At 41.3% G+C, this 15,436-nt stretch overlaps 1 protein-coding gene across 2 annotated transcripts in view; it reads right to left on the minus strand.

Moving 5' to 3' along the window:
* Positions 1–6,554: 6,554 nt before the first annotated feature.
* The window catches only part of SPATA6 (spermatogenesis associated 6), a 42,572-nt gene continuing 33,690 nt past the window's right edge, over positions 6,555–15,436 (minus strand). For both annotated transcript variants that reach the window (XM_027462860.3, XM_027462859.3), the window contains exon 13: positions 6,555–12,536. In XM_027462860.3, the coding sequence (XP_027318661.1) occupies positions 12,356–12,536 (181 nt within the window). In that variant the 3' untranslated portion in view covers positions 6,555–12,355. The remainder of the gene's footprint in view (positions 12,537–15,436) is intronic.

Raw genomic sequence — 15,436 nt, forward strand, 5'->3', positions numbered from 1 at the left:
TTTCGACTCTGGGTTATTGTGGTTATATATCCTTGCACTGATGCACAAAGGTCTCCTTGGGACCACGGTGTCCAGGTTGTGGTGGGGAAAATGAATACACCTTGTGCCGGGTCACCTCTATCTGGGCCCCTCTGATCCCCCCTTGGTACCCTCCTGAAATGTGGCATTGCTGTCACATTTTAAATCACCTCCGTAGGAAGAGGTGGCAGTGCCCACACTAATATCATGATGTGGTAGTTAGGACATGCATCTGAGGAAGGTTAAAAACACCCATGGGGATGTGACCCTCTGTGCTCCAGCACTGGAGGGGCACGGCTGAGCTACTGGGCATGGGCTGTGCAGGGAGTGAGGGCATCAGGTGAAGCACAAAGCCATGAAGATGGAGACGGTAAATGATGATCCTGCAAAGAGCGGAGACACGAGACCCTGTGCCTACCCAATATAGGTCGTGGTTTCCCCACTCGTCCTCTATTAGAGTAGAGGAGAATGAATCAGCTGTGCAAGACAGAGTCTGTGTGTGTGTGTGTGCAGATCAATACAAACACTTTTTTTAAGATGAAAAAGTACATTTTCTTTAAATAAGGGAACTCTCAGCCCCGTCAGTGGCCCATCTGTACCCATGGGAGGAGGTACATGCTGCAGAGCTTGCCTTGCCTTTCGAGTATTCAATTTTGAGCAGGTGGTGCCCAGATCAGAGGGTGCCTCAAAACATTTAGAGGAAATCAAGTTACCAGCTGTGATTAATAGCTGGTAAATGCCTAATAATAATGGACACATTTCTAATGCATTTAGAAATACCAAGGCTTGCGCCTCCTCGCCTGGAGCAGCGAGGCGCTGAGTGCTCCTGAGCCACACAGCCCCTCAGCAGCACTTAGCTCAATGGCTTTATTGGCTTTTTGGACCACACATCCTCTAAAGCCATGGGAAAAGCAGCACAGAGCAGGATGAGGAATACCACAGCAGTTTTTTTTTTGTTGTTGTTGTTTTTTTTAAACATTTGAGACTACTCTTTTCTCCCCTCAAAATTTAGTTTTGCAGAGAATAGAAGTGGAGTTTAATAAGCTTTTTTTTTTTTTTTTTTTTAATGACACAAATAGTTTTATCTATGGACATACGGCCCTGACTCTCCTGCTCATCTCACCCTGTGGATCCCAAATAACGTTTCCTCTAAAATGTCGATGCCTATGTCAGTTAAATGAACTAATATACTTTGAGAGATGTGGCCGCATCCCTGAGCGTGGCCACAGAAGAGCGGTGACATCCGCACTGCCAGATGCAGCCAGCTCTGCACCCCGCAGGAGAAATTCATTTCATTGGTAAATTTACGTGCCGTACTACTGTGCTTTGAACCATGAAAGCAAAACAAAAGAAAAAGAAACATCAGGGAGAGGGGAGACTGAAATGTTTTATTGAAAATAAACCAGTTGTCTCAAAACATCTTGATGTGTGTTTTCCAGGAAAGGACAATATTTATCCAAAAAATATCAAAAACAAACAAAAAAGTTTTTCCCTCCCTGTAAGATTGGAGGTGAGGAGGGTTTCCTCTCCATGCTATTCCTCATTTTAGTCCCTCTGTTCCTTTCTTTTTGTCTGCCAACATCCTAGCTCCCCTCTACATCTCCCAGCCTTGGTAATTTCTGGTCAATGCGCATCTCCCCATGGGTCACACAGGAACACACACGGTGCCTCCAGCTCCTGCTCTCCTCCTTGCATCAAGTACAGCCTTACTGGCCCTTCTGCTCTCCCTCAGACTCACCCTGAATGTCGGCGAGGAAAAGGGATGAGGACAGGGCAAAGCAGGACAGGAGGGGGTAGGACAGCTCTTGGCCCCCAGCACTGCAGGTGATGCTATGTCGGGGAGCCCTGCAGCTCTGGGCAGCATCTCAGGAGCATGCTGGAGTTTGTAAAGGAGTGAGACCCCACCTGAGGCTCTGCAGGTGCAGTGATTATATGCCCAAAATAAAATGTTTTTTTCCTAACAGGGATTAGCAAGGCCAAAACACAAGGCCCGTGACACTCCAACACAGTAACTCTGAAGAGCTTCACCTCCTAACATGTTATGCATCCACAAAAGGAGAGGGTCTGTCTCAAAGCCACATCAGCTGAAGACACACAAGTGCTTAAACACCTGTGGCAGGGTTGGAGAAACAGTTTTAGAGATACATGAGGTGGGACGAGCTGCAGCTGCTGCAGGCCGAGCCACTCTGTGCTGGAGCACCTTCTGGGCACAGCCCCTGAGGGAATCAGCATCATCCACGAATCCAACTGTCTACAGCCCCAGAGCAAGGAAGAAGCACCTTCACAGGGCCCAGAAGAGGCTTTAGCACTGGCACTGGGAGAGGCAGAGCCCGGCAGCGTGGGGCTGCAGCGCTGACAGCCCCCCGGGAAGGCGGCTGCGCTCCTCAGAGCCCTTCCCGGGAGCCGCCTGTCAGCGCCGCAGGGACGCGGCCCGGCCTCGCTCCTCACCGCCCGTGATGGATGGCAATATCCTAACAAGAATGCATCGCTTTCGGAGCTGTAACCAATATACAAGTCCATTGGCAGCAGATGTTATTAATGATGCCAATACATATTTTCTTATTAATCTTCCATACTAGGCTTGTGTCTATCTGCAAATGATTATCATTCATTTTCCTGACAAATCTATCAAGATCATTTATTACTGTTCGGCAAAGGATCTTCTTTTATACAAAGATTAATAACATTGCATTTTATCTGGCTGGCTGAGCCAAAGGAAATGAAATTAACAATGAACCCTACAAACATGTCATCACTTTAATTTACCGGAAAATATTTTAAAATGTTATTTAAAAGAATATACGCTATGGTAGGCACAGTTTATTATAAAGGAAAGAAATGAAACTCTACACATTGTAGCCGGATGAAGAGCAAGTTAGCTCCGTGCTTTCTCTGGTTCCTTGCACTCATTTTCTGGGACAGAGAGGGAGCAGCGTGCACAGACCTCACCTGCTCAGGGGAAGCGCAGCTGGAAGTCACTGCTTGCTGGGTTAAAGGGCATCCTACCCAGGAACACCACCTCTCATCCCTGCAGGGACCACTGCCCTCCATGTAGTCCCAGGGAAGTAAACATCAGAGTAAAATTCGGAGAGATCTGAGGGAGAGGAGGGGAGGTGTGGGTTTATTGGGGAGGTCTGGCTGACGGTGTCCCAGCACCCTTCTGGTCATTGCTAGGAAAAGAAACGCACCTACTGAGCTTACATGGGCTGGTTTCTTTTATTCTTTTGTGTTGGGTTATTCCCTTCTCTTGAGTAAAATACTTAAAAAAAATAAATACACACCAAGGAACACATCAGAATTTCCCTTCTATTTTTACTGCAAATAGTAATGCAAAAAACAAACAAACAAAAAAACAAAATGGCTTTTGGATTACTTTGATCATACCCATGAATTTCAACTTCCCTCCACTGCTGTGCCCCATGTTCCCAGCTCTGGACATCTCAGGCAAGGGGAATCCCACCACTCCCCTCCGCAGCCCTCTGCCTGGAAGCGTTGTGCTTAAAGCATAGATTGCTTAAAACAATTTTGAACTATGTAGTCAAGAAGTGCTTCTCCAACACTCCTACAAAGCCAACTTTCTTACCTTCAGTGGATTCATCTTATCTTACCCAGACACTAGGGTAGGAGCAATGGTTTAAACCCCAGACAAAAGAGCATAACCCTGCTAAAACCTCAAGCTTTAACAGTTTCAAAATGCTGACGTATTGGCAAGAGGATTTCCAAGTGTTCATTTGTGTATCTCTGGGGAGCCACAAAAACCACACTTGTTAAACTGGTTGGCGTTTAACCAAACATTTTATCACTACTTAAAGTCTTCTTGATTCCTTTTAATTTAAAAAGTCATCAATAGCGTGTAGGTCTGTAACAAATTTTTAGCAAATAAGAAAAGCCTTTTCTCTGCCTTTCCTCAAGTGTACCCTAACCCTCAAAGCCATGTATTTTCTGCACCTTTCCCTGACCCAGTGAATCTTGAAACTCATATAGGAAAGCTGGAAAATGCTTCTGCCCTGAAACAGCCATTACCCAAGTACTGGGCACTTCCAGAATCAGTTATAGGTTCAGAGTCCTTCAAGTGGAACAAGGAAGTCTATGGGCATCTCCAATTCCTGACCAAAAATGACACATAATGCCTGAAGAAGTCTTCATGCTTTCCCCACCCTTGTCTGAAATGAAGTTTCCAGCACCGCCGCATATCCACCTCCATCACAGTAGACGGGGTAATGTTGTATCAGCAGTTGCCATCTGGTCAAAGGCTGGCACCGAAGTCTCGGTGTGCCATTCAAGCACAGCCCAAGATTTCATAAGCAAAAGCTAACATATGATGCTGCGCAGTACTACAGATAAGCTGTCCAAGCAAGACCAGATGGCACCACCGTGCCAAGGACAACAAGCATATTAAGATGTCAGAGTACGAACCAAGTCAGTCTGAGCTGCGAAGTTCACGCCATTTATGCACACTATTCCCGTGAACGGAGCAAGCTGTCCTCAAATACACTGCGGAAATGTTCCTGGAGAGGGCACTTAAACAACGCTTTGTGAACCACAAGATGTTCCCCTGGGAGCCCCAGTGCCATGCAGGATGTGTGTGTAGGCAAAACCTGAGAGCACCTGCACACACAGCACTCAGCGCACTCTGCAGTGTGGTCCCTCCACCAGAGTACTGTCAGACTGGGTTACCAGCACTCAGGATGCAGTATGGAGATGGAGATCATCGGGGGTCAATTCCTCTTAACACTTTCTGGTTTAGCCTAAGCAGGCAGGTTTTATTTTTGGGTGTGGAGGGAGGGGCCAGGGCAACTATTTTAAGAAACCTTTAATTTCTGTTGCATTCATTCAAAACCAGGAATGTTGTTTGAAACATTCAGCTGTGACTCGCTCCCGTGGCTTCCACAAAAGCAGCATTCAATTTAATATGTGAGACTCATAACCAACTCACGCAGTGCAATAGTTCACATCAGTTTGACGAAAAAAATTCTGCTGGAAGCGCAGGCAAGTAGCAGTGTCAATTTTTCATTAACCTACAGCCACTGTCTCTGTAGACTTACAGCTATAAGTAAGATTACTGTTATAATTTCTTCTTATCCCTAAGGGAAGGGGAAAAAAAAAAACTTCACAAAACTTTTAAGGTCATTAAAAAAAACACCTTTAAATTGGAGGTAGTTTCAGTTTACTTTCATATTTCAAAATCAAATCTTCGCTTCAGCCTCACATCAAAGCAGAAATGTCAGTTGCTTTGTTTCTACGTCTTCCATGAAAGAAGTTCCAGTTTATACATGAGCTGAATGCCAAGTAAATAATTTTCCTGAGGAACAAAGGCAGCTTTTCTGTTTGTTTTAAACATATGTAAATAGAGTCCCAGGAGCTGAGCTGCCTGTCACTTCAACCAGGTTTACACTCATGTCACTCCAGCTGGTTATTTCTGACTGACCTTAGGGCAGGACTGCAGAAGTTTCCCTCCCCACTCCTCCGAGCACTCGGATCAAGCAGCCACTCAAATCCTTCCCCTTTGGCCTCACACCTCACTAAAGGGAAAACAGTTTAATATGCATTACTTCTGCTAGCAAGTTTATTCTTCTTTTTCCTTTTTTTATTTTTATTTTTTTTTAAGCTCTAGTTACAGTATCACAGGAATACTTTGGTCCTCTGGTCCTCTGTCACAGTCACCACAGCAGTTCTGAAAAGCATCTGGCGGATAAGATCAGTATCTGACAATGTATGACTACTATCAATAAACAGTCGGGGCTGTGTTCCTGCATACCAGCGGTATATTAAAGACTGATGGTACCAACTGGTTTATGGGGGACAGGGAAGGAAAAAATAGATCGGTAAGAAAAATGATTAAAAAAACAAAACAAAAAAAAACACCACACTACCATGAGGGCACCATCAGTCTCAGGCAGGATTTGCCTTTCCAGTACCAGGCATTGAAACAGGGCAGAGTTATTTTCCACAAAGCCAGAAGACAAAAAGAGAAGCACAATCCCTTCACATGCCCATCTGCTATTACTCACTTTTTTTTTTTTATTTAAACTAACAGATCAGCACACAATTAAGAGAGCTTATAATGCCTGTCATTTCCAAATGGCTTGGGTTATATCTCAATCTCCAGCACTCATTTTGGGTGTAATACCAGGTAGCACTGAGGGATGCATCACTTTGTAGGCTATGCATAAGCCACACTGAAGGAAAATCCTCAAGTACACAAGAAACCTCAGTTTTGATTGGCCAAGTTACCACAACTTATTGATAATTCAAATCACTCAAGTATTATTCAGTGTTTTCTTCTCCCTGCTTTTTTCATCTCTTGACAAGTTTACAAAGAAAAGAATGGAGCAGAGCTTAGCTGCATTACATCCAATATGCTGCCTACACAAACGCCAGAGAAGCTAAATGAACCCCAGAACATATGGCACTCTGCTGACAGAGCTCAGAAACTGGTTCTGCATGAGCAACAAGGAACATCTTGAAACGCACAAGACATATGTGTTTTAGGAGGAAGATTGAAGTGTTTCATAATAAAACAGGACAAAGTGAAATACAAGCGCTGTATAAAATTTTAATTAAAAACTGGTTTTACCCCTCAACGTGAATATACAATATGTTTCACAGATGGATTTCATATTTAAGTATTATCCAAACCAAAAACGTAAATGAGACAAATAAAGCCTTCAAAAATGGCACAGAGGCTAAAATGTATGTAAACACTAGATGACTGTGGTGAAAACAAGGCAAGCAGGGAAAGCAACCTCTTAGCAAATGTTTACTACTGGAGTACTGAATGAAGCAGTTCATGCATATAGCCTTAGTAGCAACACAATTATCTCAACATCCCAAAATTGAAGTCAGTGTAACAATACAAATATAAGCATTAGAATTTACCACCATTCAGCAACATAAGTGGTGCTTTGGTTACTTCAATGCATATTTATAAGTTCCACAGGTTGTGGGGTACGCTGATTTGTTTACCATGAATTATCCATAACCCATGGAAAGCCATTCACCAAACATCTCCCCAGATCCACCCCGACTTTCAACCTCCTACCCCCATCCCGTATGGTCCTGTCCATTCAGTGGCATCAGTGTTTGATAGCAGAACAAAGTTTTTGTGCTGTATCCTCAGGTTCTGTAAATCCTTGTGAAACAAAAGAGACCTTGCTTGGCAACAGCAGGCTCCCTCCCCTGAAGAGGTAGAGGTGAGACGATGGCTCAGATCTCTGCATCTCATGCAGAGTTCTCTGTCAGAAACAATCACCCAGAACTGAACAGAAATATGAAAAGAATCTCCACGCTGATAAAGCAAGGAGAAGGATTACTGTTCCTCCATGTCATTCAGACAAATTATCACTGCACTTCAGAGTTTCTCACTGAAGACAAACAAGGAATAAACTGAATGTCTTTGGCAAGCCAACACTGCTAACAGAGCTACAGCCTCAACTTCTAAGGGGTTTGGTTGACAATGTTTTGAATTCCATGGACGAAGCAGTAGAAACTAACAAAAGCATTGGGGTTTGTGTTTAATTTTTCACTATATGACCGAAACGAGGATATTAGATGCTCTTCATCACTTCCCATAACACTAGTTTATTCATTGAAACTCAAAGGAACTGGGTGAAGACTGGTTCTCTGCTGCTACCAGAGACCCTCACCTACACCAGATATAAGTTTTGTTACTGAGGTAGCTCATTAAGATCATCCACAGAAATGCTGTTCTCTCTTAGATTCAATCATTTTCACTACAATTAAGCAGTGAAGAAGCTAATTTTCACTGATTTAAAAGTTTCCCCAAATTTATTGCCTCTTAAATCTCTTGAGATGTCAGCATCCTGCTAATGATCACTCTGTAACAGTGAAGTAATTAACATCATGGTTGGCTTTCCTATAACTAAGACTTTACATATTACAAGATTTACAAGATTCTTGCATAGTTCAGTGTTCCAGAAAACAATTTCAATTCTAAAAATCAGGAAGATCAGAACTATATAATACAATACCTTGCAAACAGACTGAAAAGGCAGAGACTCCTCCCAACTTACTTTCTCTGACAAACCTACAACACACCACAGAAACACTTCCACTGTCAAGTCGCACACACCTTTGTACCCCTTACTTCCTAGGAAGAGGATGAGAACAAAACATGACAGATGTTAATAGTGCTGGTTAGCCTTCTTAGAAGAAAGTGCTAAAGCATTAAGATTACAAACAAACAAAGATCAATTAGTATGAGTTTAATGAACCCAGATCATTCAAGAGACGTAAGCTGATTAGGATATCCATGGTAAAGACAAACTCCTGAAAGCACATGTAGTAAAACAGTTCGTTGTCTTTTTCAATAGTTTCTTAAATTTATCAGGTTTCTATCTTGATAAGATTAAGACTTGCTTAATAATTGTCTAATTAAAAAATAATAAAACTGGGAAAATTAAAATAAGGTCTTTTTAGTAACCTGGAGATGAGATGGGACTTTTCAGCCAGGCTTCCACAAAATAATTTCTGTAACATTCACTTCAGGATCCCAAAGCACTTTACAGTCATTTAATTAAGCTTCAGTGGAGGACAAACTCCCCATTTTACAGCTGAGGTAACAATGAGAAGGATTTTAGCACAGACTATTAATTCAACACTGAGCAGAGGTAGAAGTTCTGTTATTTTACCCCCAAAACAGGTTCCCAACCTCTATAGGTAATTTCTTTCCACACTCACCATTTTGGCAACCCCCTAAGCAATAGTAAAATTCAGACGTGATGCACAGTCTAAAGAACAGCACTCATCATCTAAGCCTCTCAGATCTGGGGTATGAACACTCTTGCCCATCCATCTCACAAAGCTGTTCCTTACTCTATCCATCCCTATGCCTCTTGTCCCCAGCGGACCAATTTAAGCTTCCTTTCTTCTTGTTGAAAACTTTGATAAGGCAAATCATTAAAGAGTTTGACATCTGTGCCTTTAATCCGCAACAGGTCAATGACTGAGTGATTTCCAAAGCAACTACTACTCAGCAAAGGATTTGGCATCCTACTGAATGAGTAGACAAACTACCTGCCTACTGAGCCATCCCAAGGTCCTAAGCTATGTAAAGTTATCTATAGGAGAGAGGAGAGGGAGCAAGTTGGAAGCAAACTCTGATTTATTAAAACGATTCATTAAAATATTACACTGATTAGATTGCATACTTCAAGCAACACTGGATTCTGCAAAACATTTGGTGAAAATACTCATGGGTTGTAATAGCTTGGGGAGGACAAGAGAAAGAGAGAGACTTGATAGAAAGTGCACTAATTCTCTCTTAATCTAGCCCATTATTACTAGACTCAAGTGGGTAGCTTTCCTTCAGAAGGTAAAATGATGGGTGTGGAGTTACACCATCCCACTGTCACTAACAGACCATTTTGGGGAAGGAAAAAAGTGGGAATGAGCATAAAAAAACACTATTTAAGACACCACTCAGGAACCTAGAAATGTGCATTTGATAGAAGTGATTTAAATTGTATTAGAAGGCAAGGTGCACTAAACAATTACAGCTTATTACTACACTGCTTTGCTGCCTGAACCTATACTTATCACACGCTGCAGTAGCAAAGGAGCAGCAGTGCTCAGTGCACTTGAGCTATATGCGTATTAATAGAAGAGGTAGCTAAGGAAACAGGGAAGGGGCCAAAAGCTTTAAACAACCAAGTGGCCTGAAGATTTTATGGACAGATAGTGTACTTCAGGACTTAAGTCACATTTCATAGAAAAAATTTCCATTAACTAACGGGATTTCCAGCACATTGCTTGGAAAAGCACTGTGCCATATCACAGCATATAAGCTGTGGAATGACTCTGACCCAAGAGGGAAACACATATCCTGCAGCAGCTGACTCAGAAAGACGTACACACCATCTCCCTCTGCAGCTGGAGCAGGGCCAACACTCATAATCTATCTGCTTCATTTGTTGCTACACTGCCTTCAAAGGCTTCAGTGACAATATTCATGCTGGTCAGAATTCAATATATGACACTTTCTTCTTTTTCTTCTATCCAGTTTTAGCCTTTGATGAAGAAGAAAGGTTGCCATATTACTGTATGCTTTGCTTCTTTAGCATTAATTCTAGGGGAATTAAACAATACATCCCCCTGCTTCTGGACCCCTCAGAAATCTTACCTTGGTTTTCTACTTTGGCCTCCAACCTCCCTCATCACGTCTTGAATTCATGGCAACTTGTGTCCTTACTCATTCACACACAAAATCCCAAAGCCTCAGCATTCAGCCTCCTACACGTTGAGCTAATGGGATTAAAGTTTGCAATGCTGGATTGCCAGGGAGGGAAAAAACAAACAGTACTTCCCTATCATAGAATGAGATGAGGCCAAAGGGGAGAGCCATCCTTCAGAAGATAGTAGCTTTCATTAAGCTGTGACACCAGCAAGGGCAAACACAGATAATATTGAATGAAAACTAGGTCATCATGAGAAGAACAGCAAATCTTTAAGGCTCAAACACATACAAGAAACTGCAGCAACTTTCAGATTTTCATTTTAAGCTAAAAGGTTGGAAAATTCTCTCTCAGAATATTCTGTGCCTATTTAGGAACGATTTGGATATATTTATTTTCATATGCAGCAAGAAAAACTCTTCCTTTATGGACTACTAAAGAATAGGAACATACTAATGAATGCATACCAGGTACTGGTAGCACAATACAGCCATCATGCCTTCAGTGGCATGGCTTGGGTAAGTTTTATTTTGCAAATCTGCAAAAAAAGTATACTACTTCATAGCGTGCATCAACACTTATCCATAAGACTGTGCAGCTAATGCCCTTTGAAAGCAGTAATGTGCTAAATGGCATCAGGGACAGGAAGTTATCAGTGTTAATCCACTTCAACTGGTTTAACTGCTACAAGGAATAGAAATGTCTATATGGAAGACACTTCCTTTGAGAGTCCCCTTTCCTGAAACAGAAGCACACAGCCTTTCAACGTGCTCTCCCACTAGCATAATTGCTCACCAACTGCTTTCTCAAATCAATTATGTTGTCTCAGCATTAAAGGATGGAAGGCAGAGTAGACCAACTTTTTGTTTATCTTTGCATGCTGGCAGGTTACAGTCAGATGTTCTGCCATCTGTACTGCAAGCTTTATCCTTTATCCAATCCTAACAGGTAATATGGCATTGGTGTAACTGAATCTGTTCGCTCAGTCAGAGAAGGAGCCAGAATAGGCATTTGTTTTTTCCCCCCCCATTCTAAAAGGAAGCAGGAGATGGACACTCTTGCCCTTTTAAAACATTCTGCTTTTCAATAGATGGGCAATTTGCCCTGGTCTGCTAATGTGGGATCTGTTCAATGCAAGGCTGAAAAGGTTCCATCCCTGGGGAAAGCATTGAACTGCTGATGAACATTTGGTGGCCTTTAGCAAAAAGGATGCGATTTTTGCCAACAGGATCCCAGCAGGCTGGGAAGGACAGGCTCCAAATTAGGTGGGATTGTGATGCAGGAACTTCAGAAAGCCCGTGCTGGGTATACAAGCTTGCTGGCTAGCTCCAGTCTTTCCCCCTCCCCACTCATTTCCTATCTGTATTTTTAAAAATCACAAGTATAATGGTAAATGTCATGACTGCACTCAAGAAAACCTGGAAACTTTCAAACACGTAGGGTATGTGAAGACAACTTTTCTTCTGATACAAAGATCTGGGTGGGTTTCTTTTAAAATTTGACATTATTTGAAAATGTGATTAAAGCTGCTTGAAACTACTTTGAAAGCATATCTGTAGGTCAGTATCAGACTTTTCTTTCTGCTTTTCTCAAAAATAAACAATCCAAACCCAATTTTCTAGAAAACCATTCCAATTCCCTCTTTCCCAGAGCAGACGCTTTTATATCAACACTTGCATTTGCCTCCCCCTCAGACACCCTCTCTGAACACTAGGACATATTGCTTCTTCAACCAATTCTATTTATGTTACTGAACAGATTTAATTATTTAAATAATAATTGACTGCAGCTGAAACCTGACTTATGTCAGGCAGGAATGTCCAGCAGACCTATTTGTCTTCAAATGACTATTTTCTGATAGTCTCAAAGGAGCAACACCATCTTAGCTTTGGAGGGGCTTTGTACTTTTTTTTTTTTTAATTAGGGAGGAGGTGTTGCTCCTGATAATGATACAGGGGGTAGTAGGGTGCATGTGGTTCTGCTAGTAGCATTCAAGTGGCAACCCATGCCAAAACCCCATTTCTTTAAAAGCCTGCCTAGACATAATTATACCTTAAAAATAGAGTACAAATATTTGTCACATAAAAATTGTTTTCATAAGAAATATCAACATTGTGTACTGTGCATTTCCAGCTAGATTGCTATCAGGAGTGTGGTTTTTGGTCTGAAACAATGCCAGAAGCTTTTCGGTACATGTTTCTGTATATTTTCTCGAGACTGTCTTCAAAGATTGCTCTGTGAGACTTCCCTTTGTATACAGCTGCACGACTGGACCAGTATTCACCATTATCCAAGTGAACAGTGGTGTTCCGCTGCACTGGTGAACTGTCAACACAAAGAAGATATAAAATAACGATCAAATCAAGATAAGAGGAAACAGAAGTACAAATCCAAATGCAGAAGCAGAAATCCAAATGTAAAGCTGCTAACCACAGATTACCTTTCAAAGACAGAAACAAAAACTGCACTGCAGCTACATCTAAGAAATGGAAACCCACCCTACGTTATTCATTCACACAAATTCTCCCCCACCTATCCTTGTGGACTTGGCAATACCTTCCAAATAAAAAGAGAATTACTTCTAAAAGAGCATGCAGTCATTTTGCTGTATTTTGACAGGCAGTGTGACTAGGCATTGAGCCTATGCAAGAGCAACACAGTAGGATTTCTGTGTCCTTTGAAGGTCAAAATGTAACCACAAGCAGCTATTTCAATATGAAGACAATCTATCAGAGGTATATTAAATTACTGTGGTTGCAGCTGTAAAGTGGTCTATCGGAAGCATCTTGGATTAAGTATTCTACGAAACACATTATGATATAATGGCAATCGGGTGTTCCTTCCCCACCCCATCTTATGTGTCACTGTTTTAATACCAAACAGTCTCATAATTTAGTTGCTTTGTGATATTATTTCCTTTATCTATAAAGTGAAATTTATTCTCTGAAAATCATTGCAAAACACTGCCAAATCTGAAGTGTGTATAGCTAAACTTCATGATTGTTTGCTTCTCTTGAGACTTTCAAAGAAAAAGATTGTGTTATATAACGAAAGGAGTTATTTTACTGTAATAAAGCATGAAACAAACAGATGAAAAATCATCAGCAGAAAATGACTAAAGTGACATTTTTCACATCTGCTTGGAGATTTAGGCACCTATGACACTTAAAGATTAGAACTGAGTTATCTTCAGCCTTTCACAAAGGCTCTCAGTCTACAAAAAGAAACCGAAAATGTAAAGCTTGTGGTGACCATCTTCCCTTAGGAAATGAAACACATTTCACAGAGATGTATATAACAAAATGTAAAACTTATCATTTATCTATCTACTATGGTCAAACCAATCCTCAAAACTTTGTCCTCAAGTTCATATCAATAAACATGCATGACAAGAAGGAATGCTTGTGTCAAAGGACACACGAATATACTTGCAGCTAGCTGCATTAAAACATAAGGTTTTCATTTTAAGAAGGGAAAATGGTGAGGTAAGAAAAGGAAAATCAGCATCATCGTTTTTTTAAACTCACATTTCCAAGATTCTCTCTCTCCTATAGAAAACAAAAGTAGTATTATGGTGGTATCAATCTATACCCCATAAAACAACAAAACCTCTAAGTGACTCCAGTATTAAGAGGAAGAAAGGTCACCTTCGTGCTTTTCAAAAAAATAAAAATAAAGCCCCGACATTTTAAGTCAGTCAACAGCACGAGGAAAATTTAAACCTGCTTATCATCCTGGAGAGGGTGATCTGTGCTCTACAGTTTGGACACAATGAAACCAACCTACCAAACAGCAAAATCAATAGAAAAGTTATATAGGCCTGTGTTAAATGTAGACAAGTCAATACTCTGGAGACCCATCAACAGTTGTACTTTTACCTCCTCCTTTTGGCAGTTTGTGTTACCTCAGTTCTGACTAAGAATTCTCAGTCCGACAAATAAGCATGGCACTGGGAGCAGCACTTGCAACTCTACAATAAGCAGCTTTGCATCATTTTTCTTAGAATCCATTTCCTGTATTGAGCCTTGTACTTTCATTTTCTACTAAAGGCAGAATCTACATGGAGACGCTCAAAACCCAACCACTTAGGACTGCAGTAAAAAAGTCTCAAAGAACAATAGCAACTTTCACAAATTCCTAATTCTGTTTCTGAAAAAGAATTGTGTGTGTGCATGCATTTCCCATTAGCCAGACCTTGCACGAGATGTTTAGCATTAGTGTGGACATAGATACAACCAACCTAGAGAAAAGTCCCTCTCCTATCTCAGCTGGAAACCAACTGACAACCTGAGCTAAGCAATCTGGGAATTACACTCACAAATCATATTAACAGCAGGATTTCTGCACGCAACTCCCTGCTCTGAAATACCTGTCATATGCTTTTGTTCCATCATACATCTCCTTTAAGAGTCCCAGAAGTTCTTTTCTGAGTGAATCATATACTAAATATTTCACAAAAACATGGACCTTTTCCTTGCTCCCAGTGGTTTTCAATCATCTGCTTTACTGCCAACATTTGGTCGACAGTACCATGTCCTTCTATGAACTCTTTCTCTGTCCTTGTATCCTGTTTATGAGCACTGTGGCAAACACTTGGCAATCAGACCGTCCTCGAGTCTTTTTATTTCTCACCCTTCAGTGAATGGGATTAGTGCTGCTGGCCTCTAAACCCAAGGACCGGTCCTTTCCCAAGCTGAGTGCCACATTTTATATCCCCATCACTTCTTGATTCTCTAGTATTAGGATTTGTTTCTTCTTTTTTCATAGTCTGCAGTCTCAGCATCAATCTCAAACTCCCAAAGCTGCCTCAAAACAAAAACTTGCACTTTCTCTCTCAGAAACATCTCCTACACAATTTAATTGCAGCAGCTGTCAGGACAAAGGATAAGGTAGCAAAAAGGCTACATGCAGAATACAGGACCAAGCACAGGAACAGAAAAACTAGCAACTTCACTTTCTGCAAAAATCTAAGAATTCCTAGATCCCTTGAACAGCAGTGACCACAACTTACAGGAATTAAAAAAAGCCAATAAATAGATGAACTCTTTGGAGTTTACTAATCTCAAGCAGAAGTTCACTATGCTATGCATACTGAACTAACCCTCTTTTTGTTGGTATACAGTGGTGATTTGGGAAGCCTATGTTATAAAATACTGTATCACTTTAATTATTAAAATAAACTTTTTTTTTTAATGTCAAGCAATCTCTAATTTAGCACCACATTT

This window comes from Anas platyrhynchos, chromosome 8 (genome assembly GCF_047663525.1).
Source record: "Anas platyrhynchos isolate ZD024472 breed Pekin duck chromosome 8, IASCAAS_PekinDuck_T2T, whole genome shotgun sequence".
NCBI classification, from domain to species: Eukaryota; Metazoa; Chordata; class Aves; order Anseriformes; family Anatidae; genus Anas; species Anas platyrhynchos.